Source organism: Pan troglodytes, chromosome 20 (assembly GCF_028858775.2).
Source record: "Pan troglodytes isolate AG18354 chromosome 20, NHGRI_mPanTro3-v2.0_pri, whole genome shotgun sequence".
NCBI classification, from domain to species: Eukaryota; Metazoa; Chordata; class Mammalia; order Primates; family Hominidae; genus Pan; species Pan troglodytes.
Window position 1 is genome coordinate 47,385,717 of NC_072418.2, and position 24,870 is coordinate 47,410,586.

The window sequence follows — 24,870 nt, forward strand, 5'->3', positions numbered from 1 at the left end:
CCTTATATTCTGACCAGACCCATCTCCCCTACCAACCCACTCCAGTTAGAGACCACTTGCTTAATATCTGTCTCTATGTACTACCAGATTTTATTTCCAATGTTGTCCCCACAGACGGGCTGCTTTTACAACTCTGCAAATCCCCTTAAACTTGTATTAACCTTTCTACCATATAGCATTAAAAAAAATGACACCAGAGAGTAACACCTCATTTTATCTCATAGAAAGCACTGAATTCCTACCCCTACGGTAACCCATTGCACAACAGTTGCAGCTTTCTCTCCTTAACTGTCTGTATACCTTACTGCCACTGAAATCCTAGCAGCTGGTTGGCACCTGAGTAAACTTTAGGCAACCCAGTGAGACCTCAAGGACTGCAGACCCCAAAGTAGAAAAGAGACAGCACAAGTGCACAAGGCAGACCCACTGTTGGCATGTCCATCCTATCCACATTAGTCTCCCATGATTACATAGGTGGTGTGGTTTTAAGATGTGACCCCTCCCCTTAAGTGTAGCCTAGACTTAGTACTCATGAATATAGCAGAAGTGATGGTGACTTAAGAGACTGGGTCATAAAAGGCACCCTGGCTTCTGGCTTGCTCTCTCCTTTCTGATTACTTACTCGGGGGGATGTCAGTTGCTACATGATGAAGGCCTTTAGCCCTGGGAGGCCCACGAGGTGAGAAACTGAGACCTCTATTAACAGCCAGCAAGGAACTGAAGGCTCCTGCCTGAAGTGATCTTGGGAGCAGACCTTGTAGACCCCAGTCCAGCAATCAGATGACTGCAGCCCCTGCCAACATTTGACAGCTGCCTCCAGAACACTGGGGGAGATACTGCCCAGAATTTGAGGAGTCTGCTGACAACCTCTGGGAATACAGAATGAGTTAAACTTTTCAGCCACAAACTTTGAGGTCTGAGGGGTGTCTGCATTTGTTCTGTTGGCCATAAAACCCTACATCCCAAGTGACCCTGCTGCAGTTCCATAAATTACTTTTCATCCCTACCCCTTGCCCCCTTCTGAAACCTTATTTCCCACGGTAAATACTTTGGTTATCTAGATATAAAGTGCCTGTTCCCCACCTCTTGACATGTCTTCTCTCTTTGGCAGCTCCAGGCAGCAGAAGGCTCAGACCAGAGCAGACCCAGGTCTCCTGAGTCACCAAGACGGAGGTTATCCTGGAGGAACACATGATGGTGTGCTGCCCTCTACAAAACCAGGCTTGTGGGCTCACTAGTCCAAGAAGGCAGGACTGAAAAATGGAAACACCATGGCTCCTAATTATCTAGACTGCCTCATCTCCTACCAGCCAGCAAAAATGATGTAGCCTCTGAGAGTATTTACATCACTCATTTGTATGCCTTATCTTTGGTACAGGGAGTTGGGTAAACAAGAGAAAAAGCCAAAAAAGTTATAGAGGTTACAACATGAATCTTTAATCATAAGGGATTGTTCCATCAGGCTAATTTGTAAAAAATAGCTCTACTGTTATTATAAAACTGAAAGATACTTTGTTACAAAGTAAAATACATAAAAGTACAACATATGTATTATACATTCAGAATCCCACCACTAGAGATAAGTAGTTATATGTCCTCTCCCACATCTTTTTTTCTCTGTTGCTCTAAACATACACACAGAAAAACATACTAACAAAATGGGGTCATGCTATAATTGTTGTTCTAAAACTCTCCTGGTTCACTAAATACTTCATGAGCAACCTTCATTGTCATTATCTGTGTGCCTGAAGATTTCTAGTGGCTTTCCATTGCATACATATGCCTGAACTTATCTAAAAAATTTCCTACCAATGGAAACTGGAATATTAACATTTGCTATTTTAAAAATGTTTTTAAAAAGCTCCACCTTCTGCATGCGTTTTTGCCCAAGTGGGCAACTATCTCCCAAGTATCAATTACTACATATTTACTGCCACTTCAAAGGTTATAGAAATTGAATTGATACGTTAATGAATTCTTTTGAAAACAATGCACGGATTTTCTCTCTCACCAATGAGTACATAAGACTTATTACGTCCATTTTTGCACTGCTATAAAGAACTACCTGAGACGAGGTAATTTGCAAAGGAAAGAGGTTTAACTCACTCACGGTTCCACATGGCTGGGGAGGCCTCCGAAAACTTAGTCATGGCAGAACGCAAAAGAGAAATAAGGACCTTCTTCACAAGGGGACAGGAGAGAGACAGCGAGGAAGGGCTACACCCTAAAACCATCAGCTCTCATGAGAACTCACTATCATGAGAACAGCAAGGGAGAGATCTGCCCTCGTGATCCAATCATCTCCCACCAAGGCCCTCCTCTGACACATGGGGATTAAAATTGAGATGAGATTTGGGTGGGGAACAGAGCCAAACCATATCAGACTGTTTCTACAACCCCCCCCCCACCCCACCGCCTCCACTGATGGGGGATTTGATGACTCTATTTTAATACTGCTAACCTGCAGGGTGAAATGGCACTTGTGATTTTTAAGATACCTAATATTTGATATGTTAAACTATGAAATGAACTGGAGCAAAACCATTATATTCATGACAGCAATAAAACAAATTCCTAGAAATATGCTTAAGATGACTCAGAATCTATTTTTAACCATCTCTAAGAAATATTACTGAGGGACCATATGAAATACTATCAGTGGTAAAAAAAAAAAAAAAGTCATTTTTTTTAAAGTGAAAAAAATTAAGCATTTCAAAGATGCCACATTCTTTCAAAATTAACCTATAAATTCAATGCAATGCCAATTAATAAATTTATTTAATTAATAATTCAATGCAATGCCAATCAGATTTTGCTTTTTGAACCTGGAAAGAAGACATATTTCTGTAGTGTACTACAACTCCTCTGAGAGCTGTAAAGCTTACCTGCAAGATAGAACAGTCATAAAAACATGATAAAAATGTGAGACACACACATCACCCAGATCTGCCAAGAGGACTTTGTTCCTGGTCTTCTCAGAGTGACTTGTTTCAATAAATGTTAATGTTATCTTTTTGTTTTTATAAAGCGATCTTTAAAAAGGTATATACCAAACTGTTTTAGAAAGGTGGAAACTTGTTTCTACACTGTCCCATTGGTAGCTATCAACCCACACAAAGAATCTATGTCCATAATTAGCACCTTGGAAACATTCTCACCACTTGTACATTGTAAAAGCTCCCTCCCAGGCAGATTCTGATGAAAGTGAGGATTATTACTGAAACCACTGCTGCACTGTTTCTTTAAAGCCTACTCCGCTGCACAACAGACTCTTAAAGACTGAAGTTTGTAACTGAAGTGCTAACCTATTTATCACATGTCCAGGTGTTCCCTTCCTATGCAGACTAGAAAATGTAAAATCATCAGTTTCTCCTATAGCCCTCCTACGTGTCACTTTCCTATGGTTTTTCTCCTGTGTTGGCTCTCAGATGGATAGAAAGCTCTGACTCCCAGATGGAATCCTCTATGTACATCTACTTATAAGGGTTCTCGCCTAAATGCACTCTTTGGTGGTTCTGCAGACCTGAGGTATAACTGAAGCCTTTCCCACACACACCACACGTATAGGGCTTCTCTCCAGTGTGGACTCTCTGATGAACATGAAGACAGGAGCTGCGGCCAAAGCCCTTCCCACACTCCTCACATTTATAGGGTTTCTCACCAGTGTGGACCCTCTGATGACCTTGAAGATGTGAGCTCTGACTATAGCCCTTCCCACACACGTGGCATCTGTATGGCTTCTCGCCAGTGTGCACTCTCTTATGACTAAGGAGACCTGAGCCATATCTGAAACCCTTCCCACATTCATAACAAGTGTAGGGTTTCTCTCCTGTGTGCAATCTCTGGTGGGTGCGAAGATTAGAGCCATAACTGAATCCCTTGCCACACTGATCACACGTATAGGGCTTTTTTCCCGTGTGGACTCGCTGATGTTTGTGAAGGCTTGATGTGCACCTAAAGCCCTTTCCGCACTCTTGGCATCTGTAAGGTTTCTCGCCTGTGTGGACTCTCTGGTGAATGAGAAGCCCTGAGCTGTAACTGAAGCCTTTGCCACACTCAGCACATTTATAGGGTTTCTCTCCAGTGTGGACCCTCTGATGGATAAGGAGGTCGGAGCTGTAGATGAAACCCTTCCCACACACATCACACACGTAGGGCCTCTCTCCCGTGTGGACCCTCTGGTGGCTGTGAAGGTCCGAATTCCGCCGGAAGCCCTTCCCACACTCACTGCATTTATAGGGTTTCTCTCCTGTGTGGACCCTCTGATGGATGTGGAGGTCGGAGCTCCGGCCAAAGCTCTTCCCGCACTCGCATTTGTAGGGTTTCTCTCCCGTGTGCAGTCTCTGATGCATGAGAAGCCCTGAGCTGTAACTGAAACTCTTACCACACACATTGCATTTGTACAGATGCTGCCCCATGTGAACTCTCTGGTGAGCTTGAAGGTACGAGTTGTGACTGAAACCTTTGCCACACTTGTCACACTGGTAGGGCCTCTCGCCGGTGTGTGTCTTCTGATGACTGCTGAGGTGGGAGCTGCAGCTGGATCCGTTTCCACACTCGCCACAGCTGTAGGACTTTTCTCCAGGGTGAATGTGCTGGTGTTTGTGCAGTGCAGACTTGGCACAGAAGCCTTTGCCACACTCACTGCAGGTGTAGGGCTTCTCCCCTGTGTGCAGCCTCTGATGGACTTGAAGCACTGAGCTGTAACTGAAGCCCTTCCCACACTCGCTGCATTTATATGGTTTCTCTCCAGTGTGGACCCTCTGATGGACAAGCAGGTTTGAACTTCGACCAAATGCCTTCCCACACTCCTCACATTGATAGGGTCTCCTTCCTGTGTGCACCCCTTGATGAATAAGAAGAACCGATTTATACCTGAACCCCTTTCCACAGACATCACATCTATAGGGCATGTCTCCCACAGGGGCTCTGGGGTGGTTATGTATGTGCGCGTTCTGTCTGACGCCCCGACCACGCTCAAGACTCTTAACAGATTTCTCTCCTGTGGGAATTCTTTGATGTCTGTTAAGATGGGCACTGTGCCTCAAGCCCTTACTAAACTCATGATATTGATAGGGTTTCTCTTTCAAAGGTACTCTTGGATGGGGGGGAAGATCTGCATCGTCCCTGAAGCCATTTCCGTATTCGTTACTTTTCAAGCCATTCTCTCCAGGGTTAATGTGATGAAGTACAGAGTTTTTAATGCAGTCTTTTCTGCATTTATTGCAACCACACGGCTTGTCTATTTCAGGGAATCTGTGATCAACATGACAAGATATCCAGCAAAAGCTGTAATCATCCCAGTTACATTTATATACTGTGTCTTCTGTGTTGAGATTTTTACATCTTTCTTGAACATCCCCTAACTGGTTCACAAACGCTTTTGCCCAAGATCCTTGAATGGGGATTGGTCTTATAGCTCTCCAGGCTGGAAACTGTTGATTTTCTAGACTGATAAGCCCATCCCCTTGTAGACTGTCCAGGAAACTCTCAATTGGAAAACACGGCGTAGATGCTCCTTCCCACCTTTGATGGGGAGCAGCATCTTCTGAGAACTGGAAGTCTTTTCCTTGCAGATTTACTCTACACTCTTGGCTCCCAGGTAATTCACCTACCACCTCTTCCCAGATTTTGCACGAGGAGAGCTCTTTGTGTGAAAAGAACCTTAATTCTTCATCTTGAATATACTCCATATCCTTTCCATTCTTGTCTCCTATGAGGTTAAAGACAATTCAGAGATGAGAACTAGTAAAAGACTGGCTCAGGGACATCAGACTTTCAGACTTGAACTAATAATAGCCTGGAGAAAAATTAGGCTTTATGTATCATAACTATTAGAGCACTTATGTTTATGACAAGAGGAGGCTCCTATTAATAAGTTTTGAAGCTAAATGCTAGTATGATCCTATTAGTACCAAACTATGTCTCATCATAGAATTGCCAAGCAAAAAAAGAATTTCGGAACAGATTTTTATAGAGAAAGTTCACTTCTTCGCTTAATAATGCTGCTATAACTAATAATATCTGACACTACTGTAACACTTCCTATCTGCCAATGATGTACACATATTAACTGACTTAAACCTCAGAATAATACTCAAGTAGAAACCATTATATTACCTTCATTTTCCAATGATGAAACCAAGTCAGAGAGAGGGTAGGTAACCTAGCACACTATTCCACCATACTGTGAGGCAGTGGTGGAGCTGGCATTTAAATGCAGGAAGCCCACACGGCCTTCTCCCTGCACTGTGTCTCAGGGGTGACTGTACTTCTGGGTATTTGTGAGCCATACTTCAGGAGGGTGCCAAATTTTCCAAAGTGCACCACCTGTGTCATCTTGTGTGAGCAGATTCAATAGGAATCCAGAAAATACTGTTAAGGCAGGAAGACACACAAATATTTGACTTATGCCTTGAGAACCTTTGGATCCCAGGCTGCAAAGGATCAAACTGTCATATTTACCACAGCTCTGGATGATTTTAAAAATTTGTCCATGTTTTCTGACATTCTTTATTGCCTATTTTTCTTTCAGGGCTTGGGTAACAAGAACCTGTTTATAACCAGGGACTAGTACAATACTAGAAGAAAGTGAGAAATTCATCTAAGGACTCTCAATATTCTGGGACAGTCTCTGCCACTGGCTTGCCTTCTACTGCCTGGCTGTTTCTATTAGAGGGACGGAAGTCCAGAGGTCCCTCGCTCAATCTGGGTATGATATTCTGTGAAAGGCATAGAGAAACCATGAGAAGGTAGGAACTGAACGGAAGAAATGAAGTTGCAGAATAATCATCTACAATGCTGCCAACAGTACCCACAGGCAAGACAAGGGGTGAGGAATGGGACCTCCTGTGGGCAAGCTCACTTCTCACTGCCCAGCGAGGCTCCTGTCTCCAAGACCTCTAGTCCTCATGGTTCTCACCTGGAGATGCATTTCTTGGAGTTTCTCCATCTGTTACCCCAGTCTTCAAAAATTCCTATGTTGAAATCCTAAATCCCAACGTGATACCATTAGGAGGTGGTGGGTCTTCCGGAGGTAATTAAGTCATGGAGGTGGAACCCCCAGGAAAGAAATTCGTGTCCTTAGAAAAGAGATGCCCAGAGAGCTCTTCTCTGCTATGTGAGGACACAAAAGGAAGTCAGCTATCTGCACCCTGACAGAGGGCCCTCACCAGAACCCAACTATGCTGGCACCCTGATCTCAGACTGTGCCTTCCAGAAATAAACTTCTGTTGTTTATATGCCACTCAGTCTGGCAATTTTTTACAGCAGCTGAAACTAAGAGTTCTATAAAAATAGGATTTAACCTGTGTAAAAAAGCCAAAAATATCTTCTCTCCAGGAACAAGAACACTCCAAGAAGTTCAGTTCCAATTACCCAGAGGATTCCTCTCACCCACTGAGAGTAGGTTCCTGAAATTCTCCTGCATCACATCTTGGTACAGCTGCCTCTGGGTAGAGTCCAGCAGCTCTAGCTCCTCCTCAGTGAAGACCACAGCCACGTCCTTGAAGCTCAATGGCTCCTAAAATGAAAAACCATTAACACAAACATCTACTAGATGAAGACAAACTGGTGTCCACAGAGCAGGTTTATAGAAATAAAAAAATTTAAAAATCTGGATTAAGAAAATGTGGCACATATACACCATGGAATACTATGCAGCCATAAAAAATGATGAGTTCATGTCCTTTGTAGGGACATGGATGAAGCTGGAAACCATCATTCTCAGCAAACTATCGCAAGGACAAAAAACCAAACTCCGCATGTTCTCACTCATAGGTGGGAATTGAACAATGAGAACACATGGACACAGGAAGTGGAACATCACACACCGGGGACTGTTGTGGGGTGGGGGGAGTGGGGAGGGATAGCATTAGGAGATATACCTAATGCTAAATGACGAGGTAATGGGTGCAGCACACCAACACGGCACATGTATACATATGTAACTAACCTGCACGTTGTGCACATGTACCCTAAAACTTAAAGTATAATAATAATAAAATTAAATAAATAAATAAATAAAAATCTAAACAATAAAGATAAACTGCATATCTCTAAAAAAAGAAGACAAGATAGCAGGAAGTTGTTCAGCCCGGTGTGTCAACTCCAGTTTATTAATGTTTGGTGCCAGTAATTTCAATTCTAACCAACTGAACTACCCCAGATATGCAGCATCAAGCAAGAAACACATCATATTCTGTGCTCACTTGGGGCACTTTTTTTTGGACACAGGGTCTCTTACTTTGTGGCTCAGGATGGCATGCACTGGTGCAATCATAGCTCACTGCAGCCTCAATCTCCAGGGTTCAAGCAATCCCCATGCCTCACTCAGCCTCCCAAGTAGCTAGGACTACAGGCACACACCACCACATCCAGCTAATTTTTATTTTTTTGTAGAGATGGGACGTTGCTATGCTGCTCTGGCTGGTCTCAAATTCATGGCTTCAAGTGATTCTACCATCTTAGCCTCACAAAGTGTTGGGATTAACAGGGGTGAGCCACTGATATTTGGATATTTGCCCACTGATATAGTTCGGGTATTTGTCCCTGACCAAATCTCATGCTGAACTGTAATCCCCAGTACTAGGAAGTGGGGGTGGGAGGTGTTTGGATCATGCAGTCAGATCCCTCATGACTTGGTGCTATCTTCATGATAGTGAGTTCTTGTGAGATCTGGTCATTTAAAATTGTATGGCACCTCTACCCCCGCCCCCCAACTCTCCCGCCACACTTCTTGCTTTAGGCATATAAAGTTCCTGCTCTCCCTTCACCTTCCATTATGACTGTAAGCTTTCTGAGGCCTCCTTAGAAGCCCAGCAAATGCCAGTGCAATGCTTCCTGTTTAGCCTGCAGAACTGTGAGCCAATTAAACCTCTTTTCTTTATAAATCACCCAGTCTCGGGTTTTTGTTTTGGTTTTTTTGTTTGTTTGCTTGTTTTTGAGACAGAGTCTTGCTCTGTTGCCCAGGCTGGAGTGCAGTGGTGCAATCTTGACTCACTGCAACCTTTGCTTCCCGGGTTCAAGTGATTCTCCTGTCTCAGCCTCCTGAGTAGTTGGGACTACAGGCATGTGCCACCATGCCCAGCTAATTTTTTTGTATTTTTAATACAGACAGGGTTTCACCATGTTAGCCAGGATGGTCTCGATCTCCTGAACTCGTGATCTGCCTGGGTATTTCTTTGTAGCAATGCCAGAATGGCCTAACACACCTAGCCCACTGTGAGCACTTCTTCAGGAAATTTCTCTGAACTGGATCAGGTGAATCACCTGTCTGCACATTTTATAATCTGACTCTGACTTGTAGATTGCCAAATTTTTCTCCAAGAAGTCTGTTACAATTTACAGTTCCAACAGTGCCTAGTTTACTGTGCCCATGCCTGCATGTACCCCGAAATCATTCTCTCTGCCAGAATGATGGTTCTTTCCCAATCATTCACTACCCTTCCATCACCAGGTAGGCAAATCCTGCTCTTTGCTACCACAGCCCCTCTTCCCTTCCACACTCTTTTTAAGGGACTTCCATGTCAACAACTGACAGAAATCAGCTAATTTATGTCATGCAACCATCTCCTCAACCAGGTGAGACCTCAAAAGTAGCATTTTGAACCAAGGAATTTCAAACTATGCTGTGTCCCCTTCAGCTACGAATGGTGGCCTGTGTTTTTAAAGCTAATTGTTCCAGTTCAGTGAGAATAAATGGCAGTCATGTATTCTGCAATACAGTGATCATCAAAATATTACTGTAATATCATTGCTGTCTTCACTTGGACAGTGGCAAGCTTTCTTGAGAACTGCATATGAGGGCTCTCAGAATTATACTTTGCCTTCAGCATGTCCCTGGAGTACCTGCGACAAGGTATTGCAAGTTAAGAATGAGATGAATGCTTTCACTTGACTTTTTTATTTAAGTCATGCATATATTTTTGATACGAAGGAATGGTAGCTATAGAAAGTTTTAGTGCATATTACATGGTTTGTCTCTGTCCCCACCCAAATCTCATCTTAAATTGTAGCTCCCATAATTCCCACGTGTTATGGGAGGGACCTGATGGGAGGAAATTGAATCATGGGGGGTGGGTCTTTCCCATGCTGTTCTCATGATGGTGAATAAGTCTCACGAGATCTGATGGCTTTATAAACAGGAATTCCCCTCCACAGCCTCGCTTGCCTGCCACCATGTAAGACATCCCTTGCTCTTCCACCATGAGTGTGAGGCCTCCCCAACCATGCGGAACTGTGACTCAAGCCTCTTTCCTTTATAAATTACCCAGTCTCGAGTATGTCTTTATTAGTAGCATGAGAACAGACTAATACAGAATGCATACCATATTACTTTTTCAAGAAATATTCAGTACCTATAAAATAATGTTAGGCACCAGGAATTAGAGAGATGAGCCAAAAAGCTAGAGTTTCATGGAGCTAGTATTGGCAGTTCCTAAAACCAGATCCAGGTCGTATGATTGGCCATGAGGACTCACAGGACCTGATATACAGTGACACTCATGGCTAAGACTTACTACGGTGAAAGAAAATAAAACACAATCATCAAGGGGAAAAGACGCATGGGGTGAACTTGGAAATAAACCAGGTGCAAGCTTCCAAGAGTCCTTTCCTACTGAAGTCACACAGATATGCTTAATTCCTCCAAAAATAAATTGCAACAAGGCCTGTGAAATGCTGTCTATCAGAGAAGATCAGCGGAGACTCGGTGCCCAGGGTTTTCATTGGGGGCTGGACACATAGGTACCTCCTGACTTCCTGACTAGCACATACCAAAGTTTCAGACTTCCAGAAAAGCAGGTTTTCAGTAGAAACCATATTGTTTGCAGACAGTCCAGGTACTGTATGCCATTCTTATCAGAAGCAATGTTTACAGAGGCAAATGCTTTGTTTGAGAAAGTAAAACTGGATCTAAATTCTGAGGCATAAGTAGAAATTAACTGAGGGAAAACAGAGGAGAGAAAATTCCACACAGTGGGAACAGTTGGTGAAAACCCTTAAGTGGTAAGAAGCACGGCACATGTATCTTAGCCTCAGGCAATGCCGCTGTGAAGTAGGCAGCGGCCAGATCACTCAGGGCCTCTTAGGCTACATTGATGATTTTGGTCTTTCCCAAAAGCAGGAAACAAATAAACACTGAAGGGTAGTTTACAGTGGGTAGTGATAAGATTAGGTGAGCTGTCTTAAAATTATGAACCCGACACAGCATGGAAAAACATAGCAATGGATCAAGTATAGATACAAGGAGACCACATTGGACGCCACTGCAATATTTACAGGGAGACATGTTAGCCTGGACTCGGACATGGGAGGATTACTTCAGCCTAGGAGTTTTAGATCAGCCTGGGCAACATGGCAAGACCCCATATCTACAAAAAATAGAAAAATTAGTGGCATGTGGTAGTGTGCACCTGTAGTCCCAGCTGTTCCGGAGGCTGAGGTGGAAGCCTGGGGGTTCAAGGCTGCAGTGAGCTGAGAACGTACCACTGCACTCCAGCCTGGGTGACAGAGAGAACCCTGTCTCAAACAACAACAACTACAAAAACCAACACCAATCCAAAAACCACCATAAAAAAAGGGCACCATTACTAAGTTCTAGCCAAACTTTAATTCCAACACCATTTTTTAAATCAAATTTCTAAATTTCAAAAGTAGGTGTTTAAGCCAGGCACAGTGGCTCCTGCCGGTCATCCCAGCACTTTGTGAGGCCAAGATGGGAGGATCACTTGATTCCAGGAGTTTGAGACCAGCCTTGGCAACATAGGGAGACCTACATCTCTACAAAAAATAAAATAAGCTAGGTGTGATGGCGCACCTGTAGTCCCAGCTACTTGAGGTGGAAGAATCACTTGAGCCTGGGAGGTCAAAGCTGCAGTGAGCTGTGGCTGCACCACTGCACTCCAGCCTGGGTGACACAGCGAGACTGTGTCTTAAAAAAAGAGTTGGTATTCAATGCAGATGTACAAGTAACTCGGTGAACCAGAGCACAGAATGCAGGAGCAGTCAGGTCCATGTGAAATATCAATCAATTGCTGTATTTCCTTCTGTCTTTGTATTTGATATGTATACATACATATATGTGTGTGTATATATATATTTTATATATTTACATGTACAAACATAAATATATATATATTTACACACACACAAATGAGGGTGGTATTTTGGTTGACTCGAAAAAGAATGATTGATGTAAAAATAACATTTTCATAACTGGCTATCCATCTTGAAGAAATGAACTTAAATGTCAACCTTATGTCATTTACAAAAATAAATTACAGTTATACTAGGGATAAAACATTTTTTCAGACCTTGCTGATGAGAAAAACATTTTTAATATAAATATTAAAGAGCCATTTAGATGACTTTTTGATTAATCTGAAAATGGATAAGGTCTTTTGAAACTACATGAAAGTAAATTTTCAAAAAGGAACTAATAAATCATTTAACTATATAAGAACCTTAAACTTCTTTACAGTTACCATTAAGAAAGTAAAAATTAAGAAGACATACATGCAGCCAACAAGCATATTTAAAAATGGTCAACATGACTACAGAAATGAAAATCAAAACCGTGAGATACCACCTCACCCCAGTCAGAATGGCTATTATTAAGAAGTCAAAAAGCAACAAACACTGGCAAGGTTGTGGAGAAAAAAGAACATTTATACACTGCTGGTGGAAATATAAATTAGTTTAGACATCATACAAAGCAGTGTGGTGATTCCTAAAAGAACTTAAAACAGAACTACCATTCAACCCAGCAATCCCATTATTGGGTATATACCCAAAGGAATATAAATTATTCTACCATAAAGACACATGCACACACATGTTCACTGCAGCACTACTGACAATAGAAAAGACATGAAATCAAACTAAATGCCCATCAACAGTAGACTAGATAAATAAAATGTGGAACATATACACCATGGAATACTATACAGCCATAAAATAGAATGAGAGCATATCCTCTGCAGCAACATGGAAGGAGCTGGAGGCCATTATCCTAAGCAAAGTAATGCAGGAACAGAAAATCAAATACTGCATGTTCTCACTTATAAGTGGGAGGTAAATGATGAGAACGCTTAGACACACAGAGGGAACAACAGACACAGAGGCCTACTTGAGAGTGGATAGTGGGAGGAGGGAGAAGATCAGGAAAAATAAATAATGGGCATTAGGCTTATTGCCTGAGTGACAAAATAATCTGTACAACAAACCCCCATGCCATGCAATTCACCTATATAACAAACCTGCCTATGTACCCTGAACCTAAAATTTTTTAAAAAGTAAAGATTGAGAGAAAATAATTATAACACTTTTGATAAGTGTTTAGAAGGGCTTCTAAAAACATGGTAAAAATGAATTAATGAGAAAATAGGCAAAAGTATTTCCTAAGCAATTTACTGATGAGAAAATACAAATATAGCCAATATACATATGAAAAGTGCTTATCATGTTTACAATGCAGGAAACTGCAAAATAAAATGGGGCATCTTTGCCACATATCCTCCATCAGATGAGCAAAAATATTTAGTACTAATCATTCTTGGGATTGAATGTGTGCAGAACAGCAAAAACTGCTATGATTTCTTCTCAAATACTGCGGCAATAATATATTAACAGTTTACAACGAAGTGTGTGATGCTGTGAAATAGATATTTGGTCTCTGTGGCATACAACTCCAAAAGCCCTTAGAAACTCCACCGTGATGTCTTTTTCTATGCTAATGGGTTGACTAGTAGCTGGCAGCTGGCAGGTAGCTTCAGGATGGGGCTGCTTACTGGAAAGAACAAGGAAGGATTAGAGGATTGGACTTATACTACTTCCCCCTCCCCCAACCTCCAGTGACGGGAGAGGAGCTGAGGGTGAAGTTGATCACTGGTGCCTACCTAATGAAACTTTCATAAAAACCCAAGAGGACCAGGTTCAGAGAAATTCTGGGAAGGTGACATGCCCAGAGAGGGCATGGAAGCTCCATGCCCCTTCCCCCATACCTTTGCCCCATGCATCTCTTCATCTGTATCCTTTTGTGATATCCTTTATAATAAACCAGTAAACATAAGTGTTTCCCTGAGTTCTGTGAGCTGCTCTAGCAAATTAATCAAACCCAAAGAGTGGGTTGTGGGAACCCCAACTTGCAGCTGGTTGGTCACAAGTTCTGGAAGCCTAAACTTGCAACTGGTGGGAGGGAGGAGCAGTCTCTTGTGGGACAGAACCCTCAACCTGTGGGATCTGACACTACCTCCGGGCAGACAGTGTCAGAATTGAACCGAAGGGCACCCAGCAAAACTGCCACAAAACTGATTGCTTACTTGAGGAGAAACCCACACACATTTGGTCACAGAAGTCTTCTGCTTGTGATTATTGTTGCTGAGTGTCAGAATACAAACAGAACTTAGAGTTTCAGTAGCTTTTTCCACACTAAGTATACCCCTTTGGGCCAGCAATATTCAGACATTTACATCATAGAATTTAAAGATTAAAGAACAGGATGCAAAAATCACATGTGTTTGTACTGTTTGTAGTGCTAAAACTGGTAGTAATCAGAACTGAATATCTTATGGTAGTAAAATACACATAACATGGAAAGCATACATGTTTCCATTTCCTTTTTTTTGAGATGGAGTCTCACTCTGTCGCCCAGGCTGGAGTGCAGTGGCATGATCTCAGCTCACTGCAACCTCCGCCTCCCAGGTTCAAGCGATTCTTCTGCCTTAGCCTCCCGAGTACCTGAGATTACAGGTGTGCGCCACCATGCCCGGCTAATTTTTTTACTTTTGATAGAGACAGAGTTTCACCATGTTGGCCAGGGTGGTCTTGAACTTCTGGCCTCAGGTGATCTGCCCACCTTGGCCTCCCAAAGTGCTGGGATTAGAGGTGTGAGCCACCATGCCCAGCCCCATTTCCTTTTTAAAAAGAAGGTAACATATATTTTCACATGACAAAGATATTGATGGATTCACACCTCTTTGTTAATGTTGGGCATATTAGCGAGGACAGAATTTCAATTGGGGGAACCTAATTTATTTCATTATAGACCTTGGTATGGTCTGTCTTCTACTAAATCTTTATTTTAAAAGTTATAATGAAATATATATAAACTAGTATTATTAACATGGCTGAGCTACAGAGGTTTAATACTATGAGTGAGTATGGCAGACAACCCAAAAACATCTCCATGGGAGTCCCACAGAGTCTCACAGTTGTAAACTGCACAGACCATCTTAACACACAGGACTCAAAAAGCTACACCCACTCAATTTTTGTGTAGGGGGGAGCTTGCTAGAAAAAGAATTAATCAGAAATTTTTTAAGTGTAAAAAAAATCGCTGCTAGGATTGGAAGAAAAAAACAACTTAGAGCTTAGCTAAACAGATGAATGAACATCCAAGAAGAAACAACTGTAAAACAGGACAGGATTCTGGAACGCAGTGGAAAATGGCAAAAAGAAAGAAGAAAGAAAAGAAAAAGAAAAGGAAGAAGGAAGGAGAGAAAGAGAAAGAGAAAATAAAGTGAAAGAATAGGAAGGACAGATCCAGAAGTTACACCATTTATCCAGTAGGCATTCCAGGATGACCAACTGGATTAAATAATAGTAATAATTGACATCAGGCACAAACAGAATTAATGCCCGAGAGAACAGAGCAAGGAAAATAAAGTGTGATCCATGAAAATGCCACACACCCAAGCATAAACACAACAGATGCTTCTGGAAAAAAATGACAAGAATGAATTTAGCTCACCAGAAGGTGAATGGAGAAGCCACAATACAAAGTCCTACACAAGACTTAATATAAGAAGAAAATGACACAACCTGTACTGAGTCCAGAAAGTGTGAATGAAGAATTTTAAGCCCTGGCAACTTGCAATTTGAACATAAAACCAACATTCTTTTTTTTTTTTTTGAGACAGGGTCTCGCTTTTTCACCCAGGCTGGAGTAGAGTGGCATGATCTTGGTTCACTGCAGCCTTGATTTCCCTGGGCTCAAGCAATCCTCCCACTTCAACCCCCAAGTAGCTGGGACTATAGGAATGCACCACCACACCCAGCTAATTTTTTAGTATTTTTGTAGAGACAAGATTTTACCATGTTGCCCAGGCTGGTCTCGAACTCCTGAGCTCAAGTGATCCGCATGCCTCAGCTTCCCAAAGTGCTAAGATTACGAGCCACTGCACCTGGCCCACAACATTCTTAAACTTGGAAAAATGCAGAGGATACTACAGCCAAGTCTTTGGCGTGGGGGAACAAAAAGACTGCATCCAAAGTCTTTGTAGATGAAACTGAGGCAACCAACAAATAAATTCAAGTAAGAAAGTTGTGGTAAAAGGAGAGGCGGTGAGCAATGACTTAAATACACAGAAGTGAGTCTCAACTGGGGGAACTGATGGTGACGAATCAGAAGATAACAATGACAATAACAATATAATAACCATCAGAAGATGGTAGGAAGTAAAAACGTGCTAATTGCTTCAACTTTCACAGCAGGAAGTAATCAATAATATTTAAAATTAAGGTACACAGTAAAAGAAGTGAATCAAATCTTCAAAATTCTTTCACAATCTCTTTTCATAAAAAGAAAGGTTTAGAAAATAATGTTTCATGTGTTGAAAAAACATACTTAAAATTCTGCAATGGCTATGATTTTTTTCAGTTTAAAAGAAAATTAAGAAATATGTATACACTAAAGGATAGCCTATTTCCATATCCCTATATTTTCATTTACTTTATATCACTTGATAGCAGCTTAGAATCTAGACAAAAGAACGAATGAAACTACAGTTCACTAATTCAATAGATGAACATGGAATCCATATCACTATATGTGTTTGTATGTATATATATGTGTGTGTGTGTGCATATATATGTATATATATTTGTATATATGTGTACATATATGTGTATATACACATTTGGCTGTTATGAATGATGCTGCAATTATCATTCTTTGCACATTTATTCTGACTTAGAAAAAATTCTTAGAGTGGGAAATGCTCGACCAGAATAAGGAGAACTTCTAGAAAGGCTGAAATACTCCTGCAGCTGTGTGGATGTACCCATTTCTCCATATCCCAGCTAACAGTGTATGTTGACCTTTCAAATCTTTGGCTGTCTGCTAGAAGAATAATCATAAATCTTATTTCAATGTGTATCATTTTGATTAATAGAGGCTTATAGTCTTTTCATATGATTAGTGGGCATTAGTTTTTCTCTGCTCCCTTCCTGAACAAGAATGCTCAGGTCTTTATGCATAACCCTCTTCTGAAAATAAGGATATTAAAATTTTGTCATAGATGAAACTTTTCTAATATGTTTTTCTTTTTTTAACTTTGTGCATGGTATACTTTTTGGTAGTGTCTACTACATGGAGAACATTATATCTATAAATGAATAACGTTCCACAGAGGAGAACAACCCAGGCAGTGATGATTCAGTATTTGGAGAGTCATCTCTCTGCTAATCTAGGCTTGGGCCTCTGCTTGAAGCTACTGCGGTGGCAGGAAGGCATAGCGGAAAGGTAGATTATCGAATCCAATTGACCTGAGTTCAAATCCTGGATCCCCTATTCATTTCTTCATCTCTAAAACAGAATCATACTATCTGTCTCACATCACTATTTTGTGGATAAATGCAACGAGAAATGTATTCACCCAATACATTTTTCGCTCTTTTTCCTTTTACCGAGAAGGGACGTATGTTTTCTCTCTGATGTCTAAGGTGGTATTTCGGGAGAGAAAAGAAAACAACCCACCTGAGACATGATCTTCTCCTCCCTATCTTGGGAAATGGCTGAGGCTTGAGAATGAAGAGCTGTAGGAGGAGAAAGAGGCCATGAGGAGGAGTTGGTGCTGCCTGGAGCTCTAGATCATCTACCTGGTAGGAAGGTGCCCAGCTTTACAGACTGGTTTCTTCTCACTTGAGGAAATTCCTCAACACCCAACTTTTTCTCCTCCACACTCAGTTTGGATTCTCCCTCCACCCACCCCCTCTATTAGCTGTCACCTCTTTTCTCATGCCTTGAGGTCAAAGTCTCCATGGTCTCTTCTGCTAGGTTTTCTGCGAGCAACAGCAACTGTATTTATTCTCTGGTTTTCCTAAGCTGGAGACGCAGAAGATCCAGGCCTTTTTCATTCCGGAAACTCTCCAAGCTCTGACAAGTTCCTGTCTCCACCTTTACTGTCCAGAGCGTGACTGCTTCCCATGGTCAGGGGACCTGTAGGTTCAGGAGGGAACTTTACTTAGTCCTTTCTTCTGGGCCCCAAGGCTGTGGTTCACATCCTCTGGATAGTATTCATTCAGTAGTTTACAGGACATTTACTGAGTACTTGTTAGGTTTAGTCCCCTACTCTGAAGGGGCTCATAGTCCACAAAGCCAAGAGTGTTGCAGATGGGTAAGGACAGTCACAGAAGAGTCTGTGAGGAGGGTCCTACAGCTAAATTCTCAGTAAGGCACAGGGCCCCTCAGAAGGGCAGAGAGACCCCACAAATATATGGGACCTGTGACCTGTGAAGAAACACCTGGAGAGGAAAAGCTTTATTAACGCAATACTGTTTGACTTGCAAAAAATAAAATACAATAAATCCCCATACTTAGGGATTATAGAAATCAGGATAAAGATCAGAGCCATCTTTAGTCAGCGCTTTTAACTTTTTTTGTGCCATGGCCCCCCTTCACTAATCTGATGATACCTAAAGATCCCTACTGAGAATAAAGTTTTAAATGCATCAAATGAAATGCAAAGAATTATATGGAAATACAACCTTCAAAACTATTAAAACTCTGCATGGCTCACTGTGCAAGTATAGTGCCACTTTATTAATACATTCAATATAAACAATAAATTTAACTACAATTTCAAAAGAGTAATGAGCATAAACAATACTCTGAAATATTTGCACAAACCAGAACATGACATAAAAATATCTATGATGTATATGGATGACAAAGTCACAAGTACTGCTAATAATACTGTGGCTTAGCACCTATGTTCACAATGAAATGCTACTTGTGACTTAGACTAGTATAATTTTTTTCCCATTCAAATTCATGGAACTCCTGAGTTATGCTCATGGAGCCCAGGGCAAGAATTCCTTTTCAAAATTAAGCCTCTTCTGCCCCGCCCCACCCCCCAGACTGAATTAATTACTCTGGGATCCAGCAACACATGGTATGAATTGCTGGTTACCACCTTTCACACGGCCTCCATGGTCAGATCTCTAAGTCATCAAAATAACTGAGTCTTCTTTTTCTTTATTTACCTTTCATGGCTCTGGCACATGGGAAGCACTTAAGCAATTCTATCAGCAGGAGGTGATGCACACAGATTGAACAAAACTCTTACAATCTGCTCAGAGCTACTCAGGAGGTAGTGCAAAGACAGTGGGCATGAGTTTCCACCCTTCCCCACCTTGCCTGGCCTCTTTCCTCTTGAAATTCAAGTCTCAAGGTCAAGTTCAGACAAACAGATACACATACTTGGGCTGTCTACTCTAGGACACTCACTGGATTTTACTGCTTCAGGAACTCAAATCTCCTTCTTTCCTCTAACCATCTGTACCAGCCCTCTGCATGGCCCACAGTGACAAGCATCTTTCTCTCTCCCTCCCTTCATGCACTGCCCTGAACTGGGGATTGCCCTTTGACCCAGGTGTGGACAACGAGGGAACACGCTACCCTCCTACACAAAGGACAAAGGGGAATAGTAGAGGCCAGATCTGAAACAAGGCCTCCACCGCAATGCCACTTAAACTCAAACTTCAGGATCCTCTAGGACTGCGCTTTGCAAACTTCAGTATGTTTAAAAATCACCATGAGCAATGATGAAAACAGACTGCTAGAGGCCAGCTCCAAAGATTCTAATTCTGTATCTCTGCAGTAGAGCCCAGGAGTCTGTGTTTTAAACAAGTTTCCAGGGGATGCTGACAAAGTGGGTCCAGGGGCCACACCTGAAGCAAACTTGCTAAGTTACCCTCGCTTCCTCTGACTGGCTGATTTTCAGGGTTTCCAGAGACTTCCGGCAGGTAAAAATTTTCCTTGTGCTTCCTCCTCCTATCCCTGAACTCTTCAGGTCAGGAAGCCTCAAGAGTCAGCACATAAAGTTCTCTATCTTCTTTCACTCCCTTGGTGAACATATCCAGCCTCAGGCCTTCAATACAATCTACACACTGATGACTCCATGGCAACCTGCCATCTCCACTCTTATGTCTAAAAAGCAACTCAAAAAACATGTTCAAAAGAAAAGTCCAGATTTGCCCCTAGAGGTACTTCTCTCCTTTGAAATGAAGAGGAAATATTCTAGTCATCCTTGATTTCTTCCTCGTACTCTACATCCAATCCATCAGCAAATACCTACAAATCAGAACCAGAATCAGATTATTCTTGCTGCCACCGTCCACACCATCATGTCTCACCTGCATTAACGTGACAGTCCCCTAAATGGCCTCTGCATTCCTACTCCTGTTCGTTTCAGTCTACTTCCTACACAGCAGCTGGAGTGATCTTTTAAAAATATAAACTCATATTCTTCTCTGGCCAAAACCATCATTTTACTCAAAACCTTGCACCAAGGTCCTTTCAATGGCCCAAAGACCTTACACTATCTTCCTTCCCAATATTCAGTTTCCCACTTATCCTCCCTCTTTCTCATTCTGCTCAGCTCTGGCTTCCTTGCTGTTCTTCACATGCCCTCATCACCGGGCCTTCATGTTGTTCTCTTTGCCTGGAACTGCTTTTCCTCAGATGCCTGCAGGCCCCTCACCTGCTTTGGGTCCCTATTCAAGCACCATTTTCTCAGTGAAATTCATCCCTCATTATCCTTCTCAAATTGGCAAACCAGCACTTCCTACACCCTTCTCTGCTTCATTTTTCTCCATGAAACTGACACCCTACCTACAGTCTATTTTTCTTGTTGACCATCTTTCTCCACCCACAAGAATGTGAACTCTATGAGGGCCAGTATTTCAGTTGGCACCTGGCACACAGCAGGTGCTCAATAAATATTTAAATGGGAGAACGGGAGTAACCTGAACTCAGCTTGCTGATATGGATCCTTGGGTCCTCTTGATGTCATCTTCACAGCAGAAGTGATTTTCTTCTCCAGTTCATGGACTTAGTAATTTGGGTGCTAAAACCTCACAGCAGAACTGATTTTGTTCTCCAGTTCATGGACTTAGTAATTTGGGTGCTAAGGACTATGCTGGCTGTGTTGGGACTCAAGAGTGAACAGGGCAGACAACGACTCTGTGCTCATGCAGCTGCTAACATTCTAGGTGGAAATCAGCAGCCATAATGAACATCTACTGTGTTCCATGTGCTTAGGATACATTTCTGGACTGCATGGAGCTCACATTGGGGGAGAAAGAGGGTGACAGAAAGAGTTGGTACAAAGGCAGTGGGACAAAGAAGTAATGGGAATAAGAGATAATTGCAGAGGTAGAAATAACAAAACTAAAAGAATAATTCCATGTAGGGATGAAGAGGAGGAGAAATAAATATGATTCTGAGGTTGAAGTCTGAGGAAAACAGGTAAATTATGAAGTTATGATAAAATAATAAGATAGCAAAAGGGAAAGCAGGGTTTTGAAAATTGCAGCTCTAGTTTCTCAAAGCTGGAGTTGTCAAAAGGTTTAGGTTCGAATTCTGGTTCAGCCACTTTGTAATTATATTAACACCACAGGAGAGACTTAACCTTTTGAATGAGTCTGTACTTCTGTCAAATAAAGATAATCCTTACTTGCAAAACTAAAATAATTTAAGTTTTTCTCTCTTTCACACACACATGCCTATGTGAATACACTTCAAAGCCCAGTACGTGGTACACAGAAAATCATCAATATACTATTACCATTGACCCAACCCAGCATTAACCTAGGAATACAGGAACTCATGCATTTAGTAAATGTACATTCAGTGTCTAACAACATCTTAGGAGAATAAACACTAGACATACAGCAGTAAATTAAGATGGAAAAGGTAATTGTTCTCATGGTGCTTACTTTCGGGTGGGTTAATCTCTCTACAAATTAGGTGACCTTTGGTTGCAAAAAGGGCTATGAAGAAAATAAAGCAAACATGATAGATTCCTGTTTTCCAACAAGAATGTAGGTGCTAGCAGGTGAAACATACGTGGCAGCTGTGGAAAGAGCAACATTAAATCAGGTGGTCAGGGACAGTCTCTAAGAGCTGCCTGACAAATAAATCAGCTGTGAAAAAAGCTGGGATGAGACAAGTCCAGAAGGAAGCATAAGCGCAAAGACCTGGTTTCTGTTTAGAAGGTCTCCTGGCCAGGTCTCACTTGTTAAGTTTTTTTAACTTTTTAAACCTTAGCAACTCATCTGTGACATGGGGATAATAGCTAACATACAAACTTGCTCATAAAATTCAATAGAAATACATTCATTTATTCAAATATTTATTGGCAAGCCTGGCACTGTCCCAGACACCACGGATAAAGCATAATACCTGGCATATAGTAAGCACTCAGTTAATATACACCATCACAGTTACTCTAATTATTTCTACCCTGCGTTTCTTCCCTAGCATGGCGCTGAAACGGTGTAAGCCTTTACTGACCCAGTGACCCACTACTAGGAGCCAAGAAGAGAATACACTAAATAAAGACACTGGGAAATTCCTCAAACCTTCCCCATTTCTAGGGGAAGGCAGGTGTGGCTAAGGGGTCTGAATGAACATTTGTGAAATCAATGGGATGAAGAATGAGGTCACCAAGAGACCTGGCATTGCCACAAAAGAGAACCAAAGTTCACTCACCTGGAGCTCTAGTGTCAAGAGATGTGGGGTTATTTCTCCCTCTTTTCTACAATTATCTCCGAGAAACGAACAATTCCAAGAAGGAAGCCTGTGAAAGAAAAATGAACAGCAGGATACCATGATTTAATCCCAATTCCCACCACGCCACAGGGGGAATCTCTCAGTGCCAGCTAGATGTAATCTACCCCTTCCTGTAATCTACCCTCGCTACTTGCTTCAGGAGCCAAGGAAAAGAGCCTCTCTTCCTACAGGACTCAGAGTACAAGGGACACGCCATTCCTGATGCCCAAAGAAACCGTCTAGAAGCCTACTTTCACTGCCCCTTTCAGGAGACAAGGAGAATCAAGACAAAATCTCAAGATTTGAATCCAGAGCTGACTGTCACATGCTGTGGGACACTTACAAGTGAAATTCTGCCTGTGTGTGCTTAGGCGGCTACAAAAAGCAGAGCCAGCAACGATACAGCAAACCAACTCCTAGGACTTGCACAGCGCTTAATACATTTCAAAGGATAAAATTAGAACACAGGGAATCAACTTCCTGTTTACAGAAATGACTTCGCAGAAAACTCTGAAATTACTCCACAAGTGGGTGGGCGGCTACCCTGAGAAAATTCATGTCATCGATCCGCGACTGACACAGTGGAGTCTCCCGCACTGCAGATCTCATCTCAAAGCCAGAGCTGGCCTCAAACTGCTTTTCCAAGCCTGGACTGCGAGGGCTGCCGACCCGGGCCCACCCCCCACAGGCGCTCAGAATGTTCGATACGTGCGCCTCCTTACACCCCTGCCTCACCAGGCCGAGCTCATGGAAATCCGTGGGCTTCGACCCTCCGCCGCACGTTGTCCCTTCACACTGGTCCTATAGAGCCGATCCTAATTCCCGTGGCCTGACAGTACAACCGCATGGAGATGCACGTCTCTAAGACGCCTCACCACTTCTAAGAAGCAACCAAGGTGACGCGCCCACCGGAAACGGAAGTAGTCGACTCGAGGTGTGGGACTACCTTTCCCAGAACCCTCCGCAGCACAGTCCGATCCTAGGGGCGACGGTGTCGTAAATGCGCGTCCACCTCGAGTCCCGCCCACTGCGAGGCGGCGGAAGGCGGCATGCAAGGTGTTTCTGAGTTGAAAAGAATGTCTTTACTCAGTACTAACATATTGGCGTTGTAGCAAACCTGACTATATTCTCAAACATGCCCAACATCCCATCACCAGGGATATAAAGCATTATTGATTTTCTGGTGTAAAAGCCAACTAAATGTTTATTTCAAAAGTAGTTCATATTACATGTAAAGAATGGTTAAAAAAAAAAATTCTTACTTAATCCCTGGCTTATGTGAGTAAATATGAATTCTTAAGAATCCCATTTCCCAAATGGCATCATAATATTTTGTAATCATTTCTTGCCACAGGTCATATATCGTGGATAGTTCTGTATGTCACAAAAGACGTAGAGATACGTAGAGATAATAAAAAAAACACAAATTATTTGCAATACTTGCCTAGCATTCTTTAGTTTTTAGGGAAGTTACCCCTTTGTCCTCTATTGAACTTCCACTTCTAATTTTATGATATCAAAACTAGACACAATCACTTTCTTTAATATTTTCCCAATTTGATGGACTAAATATCCTGTCTTATTTTCCCAATTTGACAGAGTAAATATGCTGTCTTATTACCGATTGCATTTCATTGTCATCTTTTATTGTCATACACTCTCTGTGTATGAATGATATCGCTTCTGTTATAAGTGATGAATTGCTCCCCCAGTTTCAACATTTATAAAGTAGTTTAGAAAAAAAAAAAAACAACCTTCATCTGACAAGGTATATCAGTCTTTTCATTTGTGGCTTCTTTTTTTCCTCCAGTATGACCAAAAAGACATTCCTTAGCCTGATTCCCAATAAGTGCATATCTATATTCATTTCAGGCTCTTTCATTTTTCTTTTGAATCACCGCGTGATTCATTTAAGTATATGATATGAAAGGAAGATGGAGTTTCCTGTTTCACCAAAGGATTGTCTACTTTTCTTAACAAAGTTTACATAAATATTAATTCTTTCCTTTCTGATTTAAATGGCATCCTAATCA

The 24,870-nt window shown here is 41.9% G+C and overlaps 1 protein-coding gene across 4 annotated transcripts; it reads right to left on the bottom strand.

The window, feature by feature from the left end:
* Positions 1-1,415: 1,415 nt before the first annotated feature.
* Positions 1,416-23,807, bottom strand: ZNF229 (zinc finger protein 229). Of its 4 annotated transcripts, none has more exons than XM_016936143.4 (6): positions 23,573-23,807; positions 22,778-22,865; positions 18,010-18,220; positions 17,759-17,817; positions 7,396-7,522; positions 1,416-5,713 (listed from the first exon to the last, which is right to left on the bottom strand). In XM_016936143.4, the coding sequence occupies exons 3-6, from the start codon at positions 18,041-18,043 to the stop codon at positions 3,474-3,476; spliced, it is 2,460 nt and encodes an 819-aa protein (XP_016791632.3). In that variant the 5' UTR covers positions 18,044-18,220; positions 22,778-22,865; positions 23,573-23,807; the 3' UTR covers positions 1,416-3,473. The 4 variants fall into 4 exon arrangements, with proteins under 4 accessions (XP_016791632.3, XP_016791631.3, XP_063657958.1 ...); XM_016936142.4 differs by having other exon boundaries at positions 7,378-7,522; XM_063801888.1 differs by having other exon boundaries at positions 6,923-7,522; positions 23,573-23,763.
* Between the last annotated feature and the right edge of the window lie 1,063 nt (positions 23,808-24,870).